Source organism: Oenanthe melanoleuca, chromosome 3 (assembly GCF_029582105.1).
Source record: "Oenanthe melanoleuca isolate GR-GAL-2019-014 chromosome 3, OMel1.0, whole genome shotgun sequence".
Taxonomy (NCBI): Eukaryota; Metazoa; Chordata; class Aves; order Passeriformes; family Muscicapidae; genus Oenanthe; species Oenanthe melanoleuca.
In genome coordinates, this window is record NC_079336.1 from 20,660,720 (window position 1) to 20,683,653 (window position 22,934).

Genomic DNA, 22,934 nt, shown 5'->3' on the forward strand with positions numbered 1-22,934 from the left:
AGAACAGTTCTCCAATGTTTTGGTTTTTTTCCCAAGTGAATCTAAATGACTGAAGCAGAGCCTGCAATAGATTAGCATGTAGTGAACACCAAAGAAAGCAAAATAATGCTTGATGCATCAGAATTTGAAAAAAAAAAAGAAAATGCAATCTCTAAATTTGAATTTTTTTTTCCAAATATGCATTAAACTATAACAAAAAAAAAATCATGCACAAGGGCCAGTTTTGTCTGTGGTTCAAAGTTCATACTGATACAAATAACAGTGGAAATTTAGATGTGAGTGAATCAAGAAATCTTAAGAGTATACAGTCTGAACTTATTTTACCCTAGTTTCCCTTTGATGGCATAGAACTAAATAAAAAGTTATTATTGCTATCATCCTTTTTAACTCTTTTGAGCCCATTCTCATCAAGACATTTCCTAATTAGTTTCAGAGTCTTGACTTCGTGACTGGTACTGTAGGCACAAGTACAGTGTATTCAGAAAGGGGAAGACTCACTCAATATTAATTGACACAAAGGATAACCATTATTCAGCTCTTCAAATGTGTCAAACTGAACTCAGTGTGTGTAAACAGATGTTATAATTTCCATGCTGTGTCATAGGGCATGTGCATATGCACCACTGGAAGCACAGTAAAATATTCTACATTGTCAACAAAATCTGATACAGCAATCCAATGCAATACAGGACCATGAAGAAACAACTTCTGTCTTCAAAGGGAACTGCAGCTGAACTGTCTCTGTGCCCAGGCTATTTACATGCTTAGACACATTTCAGCTTTACAAGGCATATTGAGAATTATTTTGATCCAGAGAAATCTTTCTCATTTTAAATCCTGTACCAACACAGCTTCAAAGTACATACATGTCCAAAGAGTAGGACACCATAACAAAGGTTGTTATGGTTGTTAAATCAAGTACTGATTTGTATGACCCATAAAAGGAAAATATGATGCAATCTGCAGAACTAAAGTGCCTAATATACCTGTGTATTTGAAAGATTTGCTCTATTTTATGAGAAAGGAAAAAAAAAAGAAAAGGAAAAAAACTCAACCCAACTCAAATAAACCTCCCCCCAAAAAACCAAAAACACACAAACAAACAAACCCCAAAGAAGCATCCCCCCGCAAATAAAAACTAAAAAAAACATAAACAACCCTCTCTTAACAACACATATATTTATCTTTGAAAACAAAAATCACAGCTAATGACCTTACGTAAACTTTTCCTATGTTCGATATTCTTAACTTCTTTATATTCGTATTCACACCTTTGTAGTATATCACCAAAAAAATCAACCCAATTTTTTCTTTAGTGGATCTGCAGGCTGTTTTGCATGCCAGAATGAAACATATATGTGCCACAGAGTCCTTTTGAACACTTATCTGCTAATAGGAATTGCTCATTTAGAATCTAATTCAACACACATTGACATTAAATGTATTGAGTGGTTCAATTACATATAAAATGAGTGCGAAAATATTCTAAAAAACAGTCCTGTGTGATAAGCCCCATAAATGATCTACTGAGTCAATCAAAAAAAACCCCAAACCATGATGGAAAAAATCTTCGAGGTAGTTTGAAGTATTTTCTTGTTGATTAGTCACAAATGTTAAGAAATGCAAGGGGTTAAGGTCAGAAAAATAATACAGAAAAAAAATATATAATTCTTACAAACACAGCTGGGTTTGTTGCCAGACCACTGGTTATTTTGTTGACATGTAATCGTTCTCTCTCCCACCAGTTCAAAAGCTGCTTGACATTCAAAGGTAAGTGTGTCTCCATGCAGAAAACTGCTGCCAGTCCTTTTCCCGTATGATGGAATTCCAGGATCTCCACAACCTCCTTTCTCTATTTCTGAATATCAAAAAATTCAAATGCAGTAATAAGGAAAAAATATTTGCAATCAATTTATATGTCAGTATCAGAAGTACTTTCAAAATATTTAGCAACATACATAAAACTGATATTTACAGCTGAAAATGAACTAGAGACAAATGTTGTAAAACCGCCTCAAAGAAGACTTTGGATCTAAAGTCCTTTCACAAGCTAATAGCTCCCATACCTACATTGCTGAAAATAACTAAATACTTACATTTAACTGCATGACTACATGGAATTACAGCATATTTGAAGGTAAAATTATAAAGCCACAGTCTCCATCCTACCCATGGAAACATACTACATGTAAATCATTTTACTGCAAAGAAGTACTCATACTAAAGGATCCCTTAACTCTCACATTTGCAGTTCCATTTATAAGTCTATTAACAATATGATTAAAAGTACATAATTTTCTAATAGATTCCATAAATTTCTGTTTAAAATAGCTTAAGTATAATAAAAACAAAACTGAGGAATTATTTTTTAATCTCATACTTCAAATTAGAGCCACATTTTTCCCAGCTGTATTCAGCTATGCTGAAAATAAATTAACATTTTGGATAACATTTCAAGATATTCTCTAGGAGCTCTGTTTCCTAAATTATTTCTTTTGTAGATCTCAAATCTACATAAACCAGATAAGATATAAAAAATTTGAGTCTTACGAAATTTTTTGAATACCACAGGTATTAGATAAAGTAAATATTAATTGCCTGTGATAGAATCTTCTTACAAAATACTGTACACATGGCTGCCCATCAGAAAATCAAGGTTCCATTTCTTTGTCATTAAATTAAAAGCAATTTTTTTAAAATTAATTTGCCTTTGATCGGAGAGAATAACAACACACTTCTGATTCTATAAATTGTGTTCCTGCACATGTATTGAAATTATGTAAATCTGATTCAAATGAAAGTACAGATAAAGTTCTTGGTATTTAAATATTTCACAGTTCAGTCCAAGGTTTGAAGTCAGAAGCATTCAAGATAACAAGAAAATTCATCTCACTGAATAGTATTAAATATTAATATAATTTAACACCATTGGAAATGTTTGCTGTCAAATACTGTTAAATCTAATAATGTTAAATCCTGGCAGAAGTGTATACCTTGATACAGCAACAGAAATTTTAAGATGCTGGATACAAAATTGTGATATGTGATGTCAATCTGCTATGTTTACACCCTTAAAGCAGCCACTAACAGATTGTTGACAGACATGTTCAGAAAGGTATGGCACATATTTCACAGTGTAATAGTTTTCTTGACCTGCTGGTGATGCTGTGCGTGATGCATCTGTCATTATTTTATTTAAATAATTTTTCTGAACAGAAAATTAGAATGTGTAAATTAATAAAAGCATTTTCCAAAATGTCCTGTACACAAATACAAAAATATTGGGAGAGCAATTTTATGAAGAAAATTTATAAATAAGGATTCAAAATTATACCTACAAATGCTTTAATGTAGTTTCACTTGTCTGTTCCTACTGAGATATTGATTTTTCACTTCCACAGAATAGCACAGAAAACCTGTGCTTTCAGCTGTGCACATCTTTACATACTTCATGAAAATGTGAGGACCCACAGAATACCAGAATATATATTTTAATCACATTTTAGAAGTTCATCTCCCCCATTGACAGCAGAGATGCATCTAACCCAGTATGTGACAAATTTAGGAGATTAATCAAATACTTTGTTATTCTTAATGTATCACCCTTCGTCCAAGAATGCCCACATGGGCATATGGTAGTATACAATTCTTATTTGTAAATATCTTATTTACAAGCACAAAAAACATATGAAAATTAGAAATATTAACACTGATTTCAGGTATTTTTTTAATGTTTCATTCTTTTGAAAAAATAAAGTTTTGATAAAATATGTCTCATAAAAAAACAACTGAATGATAAATTCCAGGCTCTCTGAAACACAACAGAAGGATTTTTGAGTCAAATTATTTTATATTGAGAAGACCAATAACTCATAAAAATGTCAAAATTAATTACATTAACTTTATTTCTATTTAAACATTCAGGGTCTGTGTTTGTTTGTTCAACATAAAAAACAATCTAGAAAACAGAAATGACAGATTTATAAAACAATTCTGAGAATGTTTTATTTGCATTTTGACAATGAATAGCTTGAAAAATTCCATCCAGGTCTAGGAATCTATATCTTCACAAACCTTAAATTAAAGACTATTTGTATCCCCAACAGGAAATCTACTCTAGTCAAATTTACTCTGGCTGACAGAAAACACTCAATGTAATTCATAGAATCATCACAGGACCATAACATTTGGGTTTGAGGGGCTGTAAAAGTTTCCTAGTTGTAATCCCTTTGTCATAGACAGGAATACCTTCCACTAGGCCCAAGTTCCTCAGATCTGGCCAGGAATACTCCCAGGGATGAGGTACCCCCAACTTCTCTGAGCAACCTGTTCCAATGCCTCAGCACCCTCATAGTAAAGAATTTCTTCCTAAAATCTAATCTAAAGCTACCCTCCTTCATTTAAAGCCATCATCCCTTGTCCTATCATTAGGTACTCTTGTGAAAAGTCCCTTTGCAGCTCTCTTGAAGGCTCCCTTTAGGTACTGGAAGGTGCTGTAAGGCGTTCACAGACAGGGTTGTCAAGCATCCAACCAAGCTGCCCAGGGAAATAGATGAGTCACCATTCCAGGAGTATTTAAATGATATGTAGATGTGGCACTGAGGGACATAATTTAGTGGTGGAATTGGCAATGATGAATTAATGATTGGATTGATGATTTTAAATGATTCTCTGATTCTCATTAGTCAAAAGCTATGTTTCTATTACATTAACAACCCAAAACTAAGGGAAGACTCAGAAGGCCAAACTGATAGTTTGGTATTTACACAGAAAAAGCACTCTTAGTTTATAACTAGATCTAAAGTAGTAGGCATATAATGATTTCCAGTATTTTTCTGTTCTCTGGGATTTTGCATAGATTTTTTCTTCATTGTCCTTTCTGATACCCATTTGTCTTGTACAGATTTAATCAACAAACAATTTTTTTAAATGTGAACATTTTTTATAAATGTCTAAATGCGTATGAAATGCATTGTGTGTATTGCTCCAACACGTGCATTGATTATTCTGTTTCATAAATTGAAAATATGCTCTGTATCAGTTTGCTAAAAAAGAAAACATTTCAGACCAATACCATTGAAGTTATGTTGAGCTCTTAGAAAAATCCTATAGGATAGAAAATGTTCTTAAAACAACAAACATGAAATAAAATCTATGTGAACCTATTTAGCATGGCAATTGAATCCCTGTTCTTTTAGGATTATTCTGTGTACTCATTCAATGTTGGACTTCTTTTGATCTGAGTTCTTAGAGCTGTGTGAATTTCATGATGTTTGCACATAAACTCTCAAGCCTAAATTTAAACATCAGCTTCCTCTGGTTGCCAAAATATTAATATTGATCTTATGCAATTGTTCTTGGCTTTCATGTACCCTTTTTCAATAGCCTGGGGAAAGAGACTTTTCATCTTGTTTGTAAACTAGAAATATTTACTCAGTTTCAGGGAATATTCTTTCTTTAATGTTAGAAGAATGACAAGATTAGATTTCTGACTAAAACATCACATCTCTCTGAATTTAATTGAAAGACATTTCTGTTGCTCTATTTTCTTTCAAATGAAGATATATGGCAATTCAAAAGTGATATTAAGCATTTAAATATGTATCATGACTACTGTTTGAAAGGTGTCACATTGCCATCCAAGTTTTTTTGATGTAAAGCCTTTGACTGCAGTACCTGAAATGTATAATAAATGTATCTCTGGTATCTGAATATATAATAGAATAATTCATAGTTTAGAAGATATTGCATTCTTAAACTTATTATTCATGGTAGGAGTAATTCACTGTATTTCCCCTCCACCTTTTTACTAGATTAAAAAGACACAACTTAATTTAAATTCCTAGTATTGCTGTATTTTCAGTCACACTATCTAATATTCTAGCTTAGATGAGAAATGAATCATCTAATCATTAAATCTGAATCTGGATACAACCTGAAAAGTATAAATAATAATCTCACATATTAGTAATTCTGATGTATAAATGCAATTTATACTAAAAAAAATGTTTTTAAAATATGTGAGTGGAGCAAAAATCAGTTTTTGAGATATAAAATTAACTTCATGTTTTTATCAGAAAGTGGAAATCAATAGCTCTGCAACTGAAATGAATTATTTGACAATATTTTATAATTATCATCTTAGTTACAATCAAGATAGATTAAGGGAAGCTGTGAACTTACACAGGTATACATTTACCCGAGGAAAAAAAAAAAAAAAGAGTTTAGCATTTAAACTCTGAATGGTCACAGAATTTCATGTTCCATATATAATAAAATAGATTATTTATTTTATTTCATCTTATTCCTCATGCCTCGCCTGTTAACAGTCATAATACCTAATGTAATTTAAAAACATAAAGGAGAAACTTTTATTCAAAGGAGAAACTCTTATACAAACAAAACCTTATAAAAGGAGAAGGGATAGAAAGATGCTCAGAATTGCAGAAAAAGACATAAGTAAAGGAATGATATTATAAACATGATTCCAGCAATAGAACATAGGAACTACTACTGAAAAAGAAAATGGTAAATCAAAACTAGTACCAAAAAAAAAATATTTCAGAGAGCACATAATTAGACTGTAAAAGTGGCTCTTAAAGCCAAAATTAGGTTGGCCTACCACTAAAAAGAGGACGACCTTACATGATAATTTTATAAATGATCACAATTTTATCATTAGTCCAGAAAATTTCTTCAAAGAAATTTAACAGTGCAATTTATTATCAATCTCCAAATATAGAAAGAGGCCTCCTTCACAGATCATATAGTTCCCAGCAGCATTTTAAGAGACTCTCACATTTTCTCTGAAATGTTTTGTCCTTGCTGTTATCAAAAAGACCACAGATCATATCGAGTAGATTAATTTTTGCTGCTTCCACCTTATTGCATTCTGTATCAATATTAAAACACCAAACACGACTTTAGAATCAGATCAATGAAAAAATAACAACTTTTCTGGGAAGTCAATTTAAGCTAACAGTTCGCTATCACAGCATATGGTGGTTTGCTGGTGATAATAACATCATATTGCATCATATCTTATAAAAATCCTCAAAAGCAATAAAACAATAAAGCAGAAAACAAACTTTGCAATACATTCTTTAATACTTATTATGTACTTAAATAAGTTATTACAGAATGCAGAAAAAAAAATATTGGTTTGTTTAAAATCAATTTGACATGTCCAGGGGTAAATGCAGATCAAATCTGAACAGAAATGAGGAAGAAGCTTTTTGTTACTTCTTGCAGAAAAATGTACGATACCTACTAACCAAACATGTTAAAATCATTACCAAAATTTGTAGAAAAACAAATCTGGGGGGAAAAAAACCATTATTATGAGTTTGCAGGCACAATGATAGGTTCTGATTTGACAGCTAGAACTCTGGGAACAGAAGCTCTCTCATACTAGATAATTCTATGAAACTCTAAGCTGTTGAAAATGTTAAGAATTACTGGGAAAGGAACAGTGAACAAAACAGAGAATAACATTCTGTCCTCACACAAAAATTTCAAAAAATTTGCTAAAATTTCTTTTCCATGTTGAATTTTACCTGTAGTACTGCTCTTTCATTTAAAAAAAAAGAAAAATTAGAACTGGGGGAGGAAAACAGGAGATCAAAATTACTGAGGAAATGAGGACCAATTATATAGCCAGCAAATCTCTTTTTCTGGGGGATGAAATACCCCTCTGTTCAAAAAGTTGTTGGACAAATCCATGGAAGAAAATCTTATTGAGACTCAAATTATTTGAGGTGTGCATCACCGGAAACAGAGAATATACTATGTTTCTTGATTTATCACTACATAATTCACCACTTCTTCCCTAAACACCTATTATTGTCAAGTACCAATATGTTTTTGGTCTCACTGTAGATTTTTATTCTAATGTTTTCTGATAAGGAACATAATATTGTTCAAAATATAGTGTTCATCTTGCTTTACTACTAGAAGGAGTAGGCCCAGTTAGCACAGAGGACCAAGCAGTGCCCTGAACAAAAAGTTAGCACTAAGTTATCCTGTGGAATGAAACTTAGAATGGTATGGAAAATAGGAAGCACCAGAAAAAGAAAGTGCATCTGCCTCAGAAATTATCAGAATAATGTAAGGGTGAATATCGTGAAAAGGCAAACCATGGAATGAGACAGAAGACAATAACAAAATATGTAGAATTAAATTGTCATTAAAACAATGAGAAAGAAAAATAGCTAGCAGGAAAGGAGAATGAAGAACACTTTCTTTTATCTAGATAAAACAATGGGAGAAGTACACGATAGGAAGAGAACAGCTTAAGGACTATTTAGAAAATGCAGACACATTCAAGGGAACAGGGCCTAATTAAATTCATTACTTTAACTGAAGCAGTCAATGAACTATTAGCAATTATCTTCAAGAACTTATGGAGAACAAGGGAGATCCCACCTGACTGAGCAAGGTCACATGTATTAACTGTCTCAAAAGCTGGAGAGAAGAGGAACCAAGAAATTAAAAAAATACCTGTGTATCTAATTTGTACCCTCAAACTGGGAAAATTACATGCTTTATCTTCCTATACAGTGAAATATCCTTAAACATCTTTACTTAAAATTATCTTATGTCCTGACAAGAAAAATATAGTAGCTGTCCAGAAAGAAAATCAATGAGCTATGGCTAGCAAATCATTTGTAAAAAGATTGAAAAAGCCAACAACTGATCCTAAGCAAAGTAATGGAACTGCCAACATAAAACACTATTTTTAAAGGGTTAAAAGACAAAAATATAATTGCCAGTAGTTAACATAGTTTTATGGAAAATTGGCCAAGTCATACAAACAATATGTTTTTCAGATTATAAACTCAGATAACACAATATTTTTGGACATCTTTCAACCACTTAAATTAGTGACACATGGCATTCTAATTAAGAATTGGCATCATAGAAAATTAATTTAGCACACATTAAATGGATTGCAATTAGATAATTATAGTATTTCAAAGCAAAAATTTGAATAAAGAATTATCATTAGACCATAGAACTTCTTCAATTAGCTTAGTTTATACTTTTTTTAGCCCAATCCTAATAGTTTGTTGCAGAAATATTGTAGAAAAATAGGTAAACAACACTGCCACACTATTTTCAAGATGATTTAACCTGACAAATATTATAGGCACAGGTCTTCTCAAGCACATGTACATACACACCCACATAAGCACTGATTTTTCTCACACTCTTACAATCAATCATCACCAAAATGTCAAGGCTATGGCAGCTGAGAATTTTGGAAAAGAAATTTAATGTTAGATGGGAGAACCTTATTTTCCCTGAGTATCCACTTCTGTACCTTACAGTGGGTGCGCCTCTGCTTTAAGGACCAGGAGTGATAAGTAAAGTTTCATAAAACAAAATGAAAGACAAAAATCATGTGTGGATTTGCTGGAGCTTCAACTCAGTACTTTCTAATGTAGGTTGCAGAAGCAGTAAGTGCTCAAATGAAAAATGTTTGCCTTGGAAGTAACAGAATGTACCAATGTTAGTACAGTGTGCACATCCAAATAATTTTCCTTTTTTATATTTCAGTAAAGAAGCAAGAAGGGTGAAGTATTACTCCAAAAATATTCTTCTGAAGTTAAAAAAAAAAAAAGAGAAAACTTCTTTAGGCCTTAAGCTCCTACATTGTGCCCTTATGGGACAAATCCTGTCCTCTAGTGTTGGACTCAGTCCCACATCTTTTAAACCTTTTTTGGCAATGCACAATTTCTCAAGATCTCAAAATTTCTCTCTTTGATTAATTTTGAGACCTTATTGCATGGGCACACTTTCCATTTAGAGAAAAGTTCGTTTTGCTATCTATATTTTTTTGTTTTATTTTTCTTGTTTGTTTGTTTGTGTGGTTTTTTTGTGTGTGTTTTTTGTTTGTTTGTTTGTTTTTGTTTTTTTTCTTTTTTCCAGTGCCCCCACCCATCCCGGTTGCCTGCTGTCCCTTTGGTCACTCAAGAGTTCTGGAGTGGGATTGAAGGAAGACAGACTTTCCTTCTCTTTCCAAAGATGCCAACATGGCCAAGGCTTAAGAACAGGAGTTTTTTCTTCCCAAATAAAACACACTGTATGAAGAACATAACACAAAACTACTCTGCAGACAAGTAAAGGAAATCTCACATTTTAGAATTAGAAGCTATTCCATATAAACACACCAAAACAGTACTGTGCTGATACATATCCATATGTACTCATAAGTATTTTGTAGGTATAGTATACATTCAGGAAAACAAATGAACAAACAACTAAAATTCATGTGGTTTTTTTCAGACAGCGCAACTAAATACTAAAATTTCACAGGGGCATGTAGATAAGTCTTCATGAGCATTAACTATCTATTTGACTTTGCATAGATAGACTGGACTTAGTCTTAAAATTCCATTCAAAATCTTGGGTTTCCATTTTGCACCCAGAAGAAAAAAAGGAGGACAAGTTGGCATATGGTGGGGATTTAGCAGTGTTGGTTATTTTGCTGAAAAATGTCCCCCTCTGGATATTGTTTGTCTGTAGAGGTTAACTGCACAAACCTAAAACCCAGCAAACTGCTACATGAAATCCTGCGTCTGTTACTATAAAACAAAGCTTAACTAAAGCCTTCATAGACTAACCAGGATACAATTATAATCTGTTCATTGGAAAAAAAAACAAACAACCACAACAATGGATTTTTAAAAATGTTTGTGTTTGGCAGGTACAGTGTTGTTTCGGTTTGCTGTTTGGGTGTTTTGTTGGCTTTTTGTTTTGTTTTGTTTTGTTTTTTTTCCAAATAGAACGGGCCGTGGGGAGGTGAATTGAAATTTTTATTTATGTTGCTCCTGTCAGGTACATGTTCTGGTGAAACCACATCCAGCAGAGAAGCAAACAGATCAGGCCTAGTCAGATTATTTTATGTACTTTCAGTCTTGGCAGATTAAAAAACAATCCCAATAAATAGGTTGCACCCACTTTTCTTGAACATATTGTGAGTGGATATTTAAAAAGCGAATTAATTGAATGAATGGAAATTAGGAAAAAAATGAAAATTTATCTTTTTTTTCATCCAATTCTTACTAAAATCTGTTAATATTCCTCCTCTTTTCTCTGCATATTAATATTACCAAAATAGCACAGGAGGAACCTCTGTGGTTCTGTGCATGTTTCTAAGCAGCTGATTAGATTTTGAACCAAACTCAATGTGATAATATTTGGAAACACAGTCCAGCAAAGTTCAGTTGCAAGCTAAATAAGCTTGAGAATGATACTCACCAAAATTCAGTAAGCTTTTCTACAGCATATATACAAAATTATACAGCATAATACAATACAATAGAAAAATTAATAGACCCAAGCTTTATTATCATGGTCTATAAAAAAGTGACTGTATAGAAACATTTTAATGTTTCAGAGCTCATATAGACATCAGAAAACTGAAAGTGGCAACAAATGTTAAGACCCTGGAATTATCAACGACAGATAGATTGAAATGTAGTGAATACTGCAGATCATAGAAAATATCCAAAAGGTTTATATCTTCTGCCTTTATCTTTCCCATTTTTGTTGGGTTTTTTTTTTATTACTTTTTTCTTTGAGCATTTAAAGTTAATTCTGCAAGGAAGGCTATGCAAGTGCACTGAGGCTAATACCACCCTAGCATTGAAACAAAGGCAAGTATATTCACTACCAGATAGAAATGGTCCTAATTTTTTTCTTTCAAACCACTGGAAAAACACATCAACATCATATCTGGAGATACAGACTGCAAACAGTTTACATATATATTTACAAGGACTCATGATTCATTTTTTTTTAATGTTACAACTGTTACAACTGATACTGTTAGAGTATCTGCAAAATATTCACTGCTTTCTTCTGTGCTCTACTTATGATGATTTTATTTTAAAGTAAATAGTACTCTGCTTTCTAAAAGTTCTTTCAGCATCACATTATTCTTTGGACACTGAAAAGAAAAATACAGGCCCTTTGATACTAATGCTAAGCCTACAAGTGAATTGTAAAGGAAATGGTCTTTTAAAATCTTTCCATGAAGGGTGCATAATGTCCTACTAAAGAAAGGCCTGGCCATGGCTATGCAAGCCTGGAAAGGTCAGAGAAGATGTGAAGGTACAATGCAGTAGCAAAGTTTTTTTCACTGACAGTCAGAGCTTTGTATTCAGCTTCACTTGTGCATATATCCCATTTAATGTAGTTTATTACTTCTTGCACTTCAAAACCTTCACTCTACAATCTTATATAAGTGATGTTTTGAGAGCACCAAGATTCCATATTTTAGATGATCCATTTTCTAGCAAATGTTGTTAGTTCTTCATGGTTAGAACAGAATTGAGTGTTCAGAAATGTTCATATGCAAACAGAGCATGCAAACACACACAATGCTAAGATAACATTGCGGCTTTTTGTTAACTTAATTCAGCAATTCTCATGTATAATAAAGAGTCTGAATTGATTTTTTTAATATGCTGACATATATACACAACAAAAAAATCCAATGCACAGTCTGAAATTTGTTCTTGATAGTGTTTTATATTAGGAGGTATGGTTTTTCTCAAATTTCACATTAACGTAAAAAGAAGCCATTATTTCATCTTATTTCATAAGTCATTATTTAATCAATAACAACCCCCTTTAATTTAAACTGCTGATAAAATTAATGGGGAATATAAAAAAATCTGCTCTGAAGGATATGCTGACTTTGCAACAACTGGAGGTGTTAGTATGTCACATCAATTTCAGTCAAAGTGCAAAATTGATGTCTGTTTATGAGCTAATAGATAAATCATGTGGTGGTTGAAAGGACTTGGGAAAGATAAAAAGTACTGAAGAATTTTGAAGAACTCTTTAGTGAAATAAACGTTCTTTATGGAGGATCTTACTAATAGACAACTGCATGTCAGAATTAAAATCTTCAACTGTTGCTTAATATTTTCCACAGATCTTTCTTTAGTACTTACCAATATGGTGACTTAATAATCAACATGTGATTTAGTAATTAACAGTGACATTTAAGAAAATCAATAAATACTATCATGAAGGCACAAATGATGCAGAAAGTGTTTAACAACCCAAACCTGACCATCTTTTGTCTTTTCATGGTGTTAGTTAGTAAAAGAAAAGCATACCAATAAGCACGAGAATCCTAAAAACTGCAATTTACTTTAATGAGATGATAATTGGAATCTAGCCTAGCTTAAAAAGGTGGAAAAATGAATAGGAACAAAAAATTCCAGATCTTTTTAAAATCTCAACAATAGCTAAAATGAATCTACTATATAAAAATACCCTTATGTAGGTTTTGCAGAATTCTAGTACAGCATTTCTAAGACACCAGTTTTATTAAATAAATTTACACACTATACTAGAAATTAGCAGTGATGGAGGTGATCTACAGTGGACAATAATCAGGACTCCAAGGATTTGGATGAAATTGAGTGCAGGTGAAGATTTGTATGAAGAACACTGCTGTCACACACCAGCACCATGATGATAAAGCACTGGGCAGGCACCTTTGGATATCCTGGTCTGCCTATAAAGAGCATTTCTGATCCTCCTCCCCTAAACCTCAGGGGCTGGCAACTTGGCCATGGAAAGACTGTCACAGCAGGTTTGGCCACTCAAAGGAAACATGGAGAATCTCTCCTTCCTTGCCCCTGCTGGTTTAACCACAACATGTGCACACACACACTTCTCCCTTACTAGGAAAAGAACACAACTAAGGCCATTAAAGGCACATGAAAGCTCGTGCAAAACTACTCACTCAGGTGTGCCTTTATCCTCAGATCATTGTGATTTAATCCTCCTCAGAGCATTTGTATTCTTCTTTCAAAGAAGACTACATTTCGATTATGAAAGGTCAAAATGTCACTGAAAAAGAGTGCTTACATAGGGATTTAGGGTAGATTACTCACCTAAATCTTTACTTTAAATTTATTGTACCTTGTTAATTTTAACATTTATGAGCACCTCCTTGCAGATGTAACAGACATTTTCAAAAAATAAAGGTAGCTCCTATCTCCAGGGTTTTATCACTGTTTTTCTTCGAAGGAACACCAGCTTTTACAGCTGGGTTATCTTAAAAACCAGAATATGGTCTTTATATATAACAGTAAATCTAAGATTAGCTGTATTACTTTAAAGGTTTACGCAAAATTTACTGAATTAATTCTGTGATATACAATGTAATCTAATAAACATACAAGAAAATCACAATATGAAAAAAATGAGTTGAGAGGAGAGATTATTCAGATTATTTGAAATTATTCTAATATGTGAAATACATTTTATATATCTATAAATACATATATATGTATTTTTTAAATGGCTACCATAAAGTCTAAATTGGAAGCAAGATTTTGTGTACAGTGTCTTAGGGTCATTTTATCTTTTTCATTTCATATATTTTTATCAAGTTACCCTGTGTTGTATCGCAAAAAGAACTATTAGTATGCTAACATCATGAGCACACATACACAGAAAATCCTGTGAGACTCAAAGCCTGACTCAAAAAAATGTTGGTTTTTTTTTTTTTTTTTTTTGTTCCAGATAAATATATTTTTAAGAAAAATTGCAATAATATTGCATTTTGCCTTAGAGGAGTAAATTAAATATTTATCAAGATTATTAAACCAATGCTTACTTTAAAGTTTATTGACTTCAAGGATAACATCACTTCTCACAGCTTGTTCAGACTTTGATAGAATTAAAAAATGATCCATATTAGAATTTTTTGACTTGGCAATGTTAACAATTTGACTCAACAATCTTAAGGGTCTTTTTCAACCTAAATATTTCTATGACTCTTTCAATGCAGTCCAATGTCTGTCAATCATCATATCATTTAATCAATTCTTTCATTACTGTTTGAAAAAGGTTGGTTACTTAAAGTAACATAGAAATGAAATTAAAGTTTAAACTAAGTGTCAGCACTAGAGAGTCAACATGAACAGCTGATTTATTACTCATTTAAAAGCAAGCACTTGATTTTTGAAACCAGAGAGTGTCATACATCAAAAGGCTTCAAAACTAAGGGGCAATATAGCTCTCATAGCTTAAACCTTGAAGCAAAAAAATACAGAAAACTGGCAGAAAAATAAAATGCTCTATAAGAAGTATTCTTACTCAAAAGAAAAGTCATAACATGCTATCTGTTGCTGTCTAGCTATGATGCACCTTTCTGAACATCATTTGTAGGAGTTTTATAAATGAACAGAAGATACTTAAGAATTCTAAACAATCTCAGTTGTAGATATTAACAGGAAATTCTGAGTATGTCACCACTTTATAAATTAAATAAGCCAAATTACTAAAAGAGAATTATTTGGAACTAAGGAGTGAAAGGGCTGTCTTCTTAGGTAATGTTAGTAGAAAGCTAAGCTCATGGTGCAGACATTGTGGTATTGGCTACATTTAAAAAAAATTGAGAGAGTATTAACTGGTAAAACACCTGTTTCTGTTTACCTATCTAATTGTTGATCAAACTTTCAAACTGAACTGTATCTGCAAACAAGCAAAAACTAGGATTTATGTTTCAAACAACTTAGATCCAGTTCAGTTCCATTTCTTGTTTGTTTTCAGTAGAAGGAAAAAAGTACAAAGAAACACCTGTCAGAAGTAAAAAAATAAACAAACAAACAAAAAAATCTTTAAAACATCAGTTATTTATACTTAATATTCAAAGATATGTTAAGATTTTTTGTTTTGTTATTTTGCTAATTTAGGAGGGAGAAGAATAGTTATAGGGTATTGCATGATCACTACTTTTTATTCTCTTCACTAAGCTTCCATTTGGGATTATTTAATAAAGGATTATGGCAGAGACAGAAATTTTGTCTTATCCCCTACAGTCTGCTAATATATAAATAATCAAAATACTCAACAAACTAAAGTGTTTCACTGTTATATTATGCTCCTTAAGTTTATGTAAATTTTCTAGATGAAAAGTGTCCTCTGTTTGCCACCCTAAACATTATAGAAAACTCAGGAAAACACATTCTCCACTATTAAAATTTATTTGAAACTGCAGCAGTAATTTTCAGTAACTAAGTGTGCCTCTTTTCACTCTATTAGTAACCTACTGGTGGTACTTTTAATTTGAAAGAAAATCCTAGTATCCTGAAACTGAGAAATGTCTGTTCTAGGCATATCTGAATAATATACTCTAAAAAGGTCAGACAAAAATATAGGAAAGCTTCTGAAAATGATTGATAATACACTGTGGCAAAAATTACGTAACTGACATTTGCCTATTCAAAAAAACTAACCTTCCCTGTGCAGCACTACAAACAGATTCATTCATACATTATGATATAAGTTTCTGACAGTTCTACACAGAACTAAGTTGCTTTAATAAATAACAGTATTCACATGAAACATATTTATTGCCTATTCTCCAAAAGCACACGCTTGGATAATGTTCTGAATTATAAGACATACAAACATAACACAAGAAGAAAACTTAATATACATGAAATACATGAAAGAGAGAAAAGCTTAAAGCAAAAGAAACTCAAAGTTTTCACTGAATGACTTATATCTGTTTTCTTTCCAAGAATTATACTGTATATAATGATTTCCCTGTGTGCATGTCCAATTGTGAGAGTCCTAGGAAGTCTTAATTTAATTTATTTTTTCAGAATAGGTTTTATTAAACCTCCATGCAGTAACAAAGTTTTACATCAATATTGGTAGTGTAAAAGCATTTGCAAGGCCATTACATTTTTGTACAAAACTGCACTGATTTAAGTTTTACTAATACTTTACATGGTTATATAAAGTAATTGTATGCAAAAAGGTAACTGACATTTATCTCAGAAACTGAAATATGTTTGTGAAAGCATTTTTCTACTAGTCTCAAGAGGAAAGAAAAATCTTCTTCCAAACAATCGTAATGAAGAGCTCAGAGCTTAACTTCTCTGTTGAGCATCAATACAAATAAAAGTTGTAAGCCTGACATTTTCAGCTGCATGCAGGAGCTGATATACTTCCTGATATCTCCAAGAATTCTTAATAACTTCAAATTACATAAAATTCTAGAATTATATCACTGAGTCACCAGATTTATTTTATAACACTGTTATGAACTAAAGGATAGCCTATGAAATAACTTAATTACTTTATATCACCACGTAAAGGCACGAATGAAAAATGAGTTCTAAACAGGTTATAGAACAGATATTGTTATACTAGTTATCCAGAAGTCTGGAAGTCTAAAGATTAAATACTTTTTTTTTCAGAATTACAGGGTTGAATGGGAGAAAAACCTCAAGCATAATAAAATTATAAACCATTCAAGCTGTCATTTACTTTAATGTCAGTGTGATACACCCAATAGGATCACAAGCAAGGAAGCAGCCTAATCATCAGCTGGCTGCATTATCCACCCTGGATCCTGAAAACCATAAAGCACCTAATTTTAGATGTGGCACACCCATAAAAAGAGTGGAACAAGCCAAACTGAGGCACATATTCACCTCCTCAGTCCTTTTTTTGGCTGCAGCTGTAACCTATCGCTGATACTGCTACAATGCCTACTGACACAGTAACATGCTGCGTTATCCTGACCTGGATACGCATAGCAATGACTGTGCCTAATTTATCCACTGAACAGGTAAATGCATGCTTGAATCAATATTAAGAAGTGGCATAAACCAAGTCTTCCTGTTGATTCAAAGCTGCCTAAATCCTACATTAGATCACATGTGCTGGACAAATTTGGGCATGGGTGGTCTTCACTTGTAGTCAAAACAAAATAGGAATGCAGCTCAAGAAGAGAACTAACCTTTTTTAAGAAAAGGTGTACAAATAAAAAATTGCTTCGATTACAAATTCTTTATTTATTGTATGTAAAAAGTCCTTTCTTTAGCCCATGACCAGCAACAAAACGGAAAAAAAGCATGCTTGTCAAAGTATATTTTTAGCTTTGTTTAGCTTTGTTAGTGTTACCAGACCATCCTGTGACATCAAGGTGATGATGTGATATTGTTTTCATCACTTTGTGCATGTTATATTTATTTATTTGTTTGTCATGCTGCTCTTTATGTATATGTTACTATTTAAAAAAAAAAAAAAAAAAAAGAGTTGAGAGTCATTGCATGCCAGGAATGAAAATAAAGCTGGAGCTTAAAAAACAAAAATAAACACAAAACCAAAAAACAAACAAAAAAAAAAAACAAACAAACAAAAAAAAAAAAAAAAACAGAAATTTTTTTATTAATTCAAAATAAGTACTTTCGGTGAACCTCAGCCTATTTGACCAGAGTGGTCAGAAGACGCCAGGCCCTGTTCTAATGCATATTTAAAATTTCTCCAGACTGAAGAAACTTCAACAAGGGAGATTAGCAGCAACCTTCATCCAGATTACCATTTGGCATGTTTATAATATTCACCCAAGAGGTTACATACTAGGATTTCATATGTGTCCCTTAGAGGGACAGATCTATTTCTCCCTATGGAGAAAATACACTGAGGTATTTCACAACAGTCCTAAATATCCAGGTAAAAGTAAAGTTTAAATTAGAAGAAATGGACTTACAAATTTTAATATTAAAGCAGCACTTTATAATATTGAGGAATGTTAGTGGGTTTCATTGTGAAGTATCAGCTGTGAAAAACAATGTAATTTTGTTTAATTTATGAAGACTTCTGAAGTGACACCTGATGATCTTGGCTTCAGTAAGGAAAACTGGCATAAATGATAACTGGAGAAGATTTCACTTTAGATCCTTTGAAACACTTAGGTGCAGTATTACAATATATCTCTTTCAAGGACAATATTACAATATTATTCTTCATGAACAGAGCAATTTAAATTTCTCGCCTTTTCATAGAAAATATACTTTCTGAGGACTCTTTCTGAAAGAGTCTTTTTAAAAGGTATTAAACCATTCTGTTAAGATATCTGGGATCTATAACAGGGAATGAAGGACTTTCCAAAATAGTCTATAAAACGGTTTTTTTGAAAAAATAATGTTGGGTTCAGATTATTCTTTTTTACTTTTTTTTAGTATGGATTAAGAGCCTTCTATTGTAGAAATAATAATAATGTGGTTCTAATATGGTATAGAAAGTTCATTATCAAAGTTCAGGGCTGCTGGTAGTGTCTTGCATTTTACTTACTAATTACATGGAGGTAATGCTTAAATTATACTTTTGTCTTTATAATGCATAACATGGACTATGGCTGGCAGAAAAATATCAAGACATCTCTTGTATTTGCTAACACAGTCACTGCTTGTCAGTTTCCCTTAGGAAAATTGTAAATAGGATTAAAATTACTATTCATACATAAAATCTGTTATGCATATCAGGTCATTTAAGGCATCATTTCATGCCAATTTTAGGTGGACATGGTAATAATGTAAGATAGGTGAACTGCATCATTAATGTCCTTTCTTAATAATTAAAGTGAGATGAAGTTTAAAGTAGCAATTTTCTATACACTATGATGCTATTTAAGTAGTAATAGAAAAAAATATATTCTAATAGATACAAAGTCAAAATACAATTGGCAAGCTGTAAAATATTACCAAGAGGATTGGTGAGCTGTAAAATATTACCAAGAGGTAATATTGATAATAATATTGATAATAATAATTTGCTCAGGTAATTATGAGCAAAACTCACAACATTTTTGTAAAAAGATTCAAATAATCCTTTATCTCAACAGAAAATGTATATGGCATCAAAGACTGCAGATTGCCTTCTGTATAGCTAATTGCAAACACAAAGATGGTGTTTGTGAGGTTACATGTCACAATCTATTAACTTTCTCACAATTAAAATGAGATTCTATTTTTATGTAGGTTCTTTAACTGCTGAACAAGGGGAAGAAGATTTATTCAGGCACCTTGTGACAGCATAGAAGCATAAACTTTACACTTAGCCTAAAGCAGGAAATGTATTGAGCGTACAGATGGTTAAAAGTTTCATCAACAATAAAAGACGAGAAAATTCTAATAAAACTAATGAGAACATTGAAATGAATATAGAGAAAAAAAGCTATCATTCACCTTTATCTTAAAACATTTACTATACTTTTGAACTTGTGAACATTTCACACTTTAGAATTCTGAAATTGACTTGCAAAGCTAAAAAAATTAAGAATAATACACAACTGGTTGGAAAACAAGACTGAAAGTCAAAATCCAACTGTCAAATGATAACAGTACACTTCACCAAAAAGATGCTACTGCAAAATGCACATTGTATACTTCAGGTGTTTGCAGAAAGTCTGCAGAAGTAAGAGGTTGAACTCCATAAATAAAAAATCATTATACAAATACAGAAATTACAACAGATGAATTTACATTAAAAATACCAGAAAGAAATTATAGCATAAAAATAAACCATCTGATTTATATAATTTAATTTTTTGAACTTTTTCATAGGTTTATGAGAAGCCATAGTGCATAATTTTGGTTTGAGGAAGCAATGTAAAGTGTCAGATACATAACTTGTACCAACACTCTCTCTCCACGATAGTATCACCATTTCCACTGAATGTATTTCACAAATAGACTTTTTAAAAACAATATATTTTTTAAATAAACACAGACCTTAGAAATGACACAAGTACTAAAGATAAAACCATGACAGATGGGAAAAGAAGGGGTAACACTAATTTAGATAAAGTTTATGTGATTATACTCATGCAATAAAACATACTTGAGCTGTGTAACTATATGCCTGAAGATTCCTTAATGTCTTAGCCATAGGAGGGCCACAGGTCTGCATCTGCTTTTTAATTCACAGCTCTTATGTACATCGCACTTAAGCAATTGGGAAAGTGTTTCAGGAGCCTCTGTAATTTTCCTTGCTCTCATATGGTTATTTCCATGGCCATGGACCTGCAAATCTCAGTAGTGTTGCTATGGAGGATTCTCATGGGAAGTGATTGCCACTCTCATGAGAATCACCATTTCTTTCTCCTTTTTTTTCCTTATTTTTTTTATTTCAGGTCACATAAAAGAAAACCAAAACAAGGAGCATAAAAAAATAGATAATTATAATTAAAACACTCAAATATTATCCAGCAGTATGTGCCCACAGAAACTTAAGCTATGACTGTAAAACAGTTTCTCTGATTAGCATGTTCCAATCAGTACTATGAGTGGGAATAACATATAGTGAGCTTGTGTGAGTCCCAAAGAAATATAGTGTTAGGGCAAAAGAATGCTGGCAGTATAACCCTAATCACTGCTATTATCACCACCTGCCTCAAAGGAGAGACCATTAGTAGATAAATATTGGTGTGGAGAAGTAACACCATGTTTCCTGGCTGACCATTGGGGAATATTTCCCCTTCCTGTTCCATTCAATGTACACAATATGTCACAGCCACAGACCCTGCTGCTGAAAACCTGCTCAAGCAAATCTTAATGTCCTTAGTGCAAGAAATGCATGTGTTTCTAAACTCCTGGTTAACATCTCCATAACTGTTCGCTCTTTATTTTTCCTGATTTGGTATTGAAACAATAAGGTACCTAGAAATGAAGTGAAACACTCAGACAGGGTACTTCAGTTTATGGACAATGTTTAAGGAGCACTCCACTCTTCCAATTCAGTTAATCTCAGTTACTGAACTATGAATAGTCTCTCAATGTTTTGCAGCATGTTTTGTACAAAACTAATTTTGACAAGATTATTATCAAACCATTTTCATCATATGTACCCATAAGGCACTATTGAAAATACTATCAAGTGTTTTCCCTTATCCTTAAGGTGAACTAATTAACATGGAAATTAACAGAAAATTATACCAGATGTTAATAAAAAGAGCTCTTTCTAGCTGGAGGTCTATACAACCTATTGAAAAAAAAAATCAATACATGCATGCATACTAAGATATATCAGGTATTTTTTAATACTATTAATCAACTTCAGAACTTCACACAGTCAAAAAGATGTTTATATTGCAAAGATTCTCATTTCTTTGAGACAGAAGCAACACAAATGAGGCTAGGGTAACTTGGATCATTTTTCTTGAGTTAAATTTCCACAATTATATACATCATCTTAATTTCCACAATAGCATACAATACATCTGTTCCATTGTTTTCATTACATACTAATTTTGTCTGTGAAAATTCTCTGTGAGGCATCAAAATAAGTTTTATAAGTACCCCAATAAAGTCTTAGAATATTAACAATATTTTTCAAATAGTATCCAATATGATATAGATTAGCAGAATGTAAAATTTAAGACCTTTCAAATATATTAGAAATTTTTAACTTCTATTGACCTCCCAGCAAAATGTATTAGAGCCATAATTTTCATTTTTACTTGCAAATATTTTCAGTTATTTCGTAGATATTTGCCAGTCCATGTCTTCATTAACCATTATTTGATAACAGAGACAGTATCAAAACTCTTAAGTTTGTGAAAAGATTAAATGCCTACTTGAAATTAATTTGTTGGGGTATAAATGAAGTTACAACATAAGTTTAAAATAGTTAATTTAGCTCATACCTTGATAAACAGCTTTGAATCCTGGTGAGCCAATGCTGTCATCAGATTGTAAATGAAGCCACATCTGGTTGCTCATGCTCACAATAAGATCAGGAACACTAGATCCAGTGAGTCTGTATGTAGGATAAATGGCAAAGTCATTTGCAGATGAATAAATTACTACTACTACTATCACCACCACAACTACATAATACAGGCTTCTACACTATCCACATCCTATTCTTATGAGTTTTTTATAAAATTAACTATTCTACACGAAATAAAAAATGTGAAGTAATAGTAAAAAATATTTCGAATTACTGCATTCAACAATTTATAACACTTCTAATAAAGCTGTTCCTACTGAAAGTTTCCATAAAGTAATTGAGTTGTAAGAGAAGAGAGTGACTGTATGAATTAGTTTTTACCTGTTTGGATGACTATTGCTTTTGTGCCATGCTTTCTAAAAGTGAAGAAA

At 32.2% G+C, this 22,934-nt stretch overlaps 1 protein-coding gene across 1 annotated transcript in view; it reads right to left on the reverse strand.

Annotated features, from left to right (window-relative positions):
* The window catches only part of CSMD1 (CUB and Sushi multiple domains 1), a 1,037,656-nt gene that overhangs the window by 253,800 nt on the left and 760,922 nt on the right, over nucleotides 1–22,934 (reverse strand). Inside the window, exons 12-13 of the mRNA XM_056488498.1 lie at nucleotides 22,478–22,590; nucleotides 1,676–1,858 (exon numbers count right to left, since the gene is read on the reverse strand). Of these exons, the coding sequence (XP_056344473.1) occupies nucleotides 1,676–1,858; nucleotides 22,478–22,590 (296 nt within the window). The remainder of the gene's footprint in view (nucleotides 1–1,675; nucleotides 1,859–22,477; nucleotides 22,591–22,934) is intronic.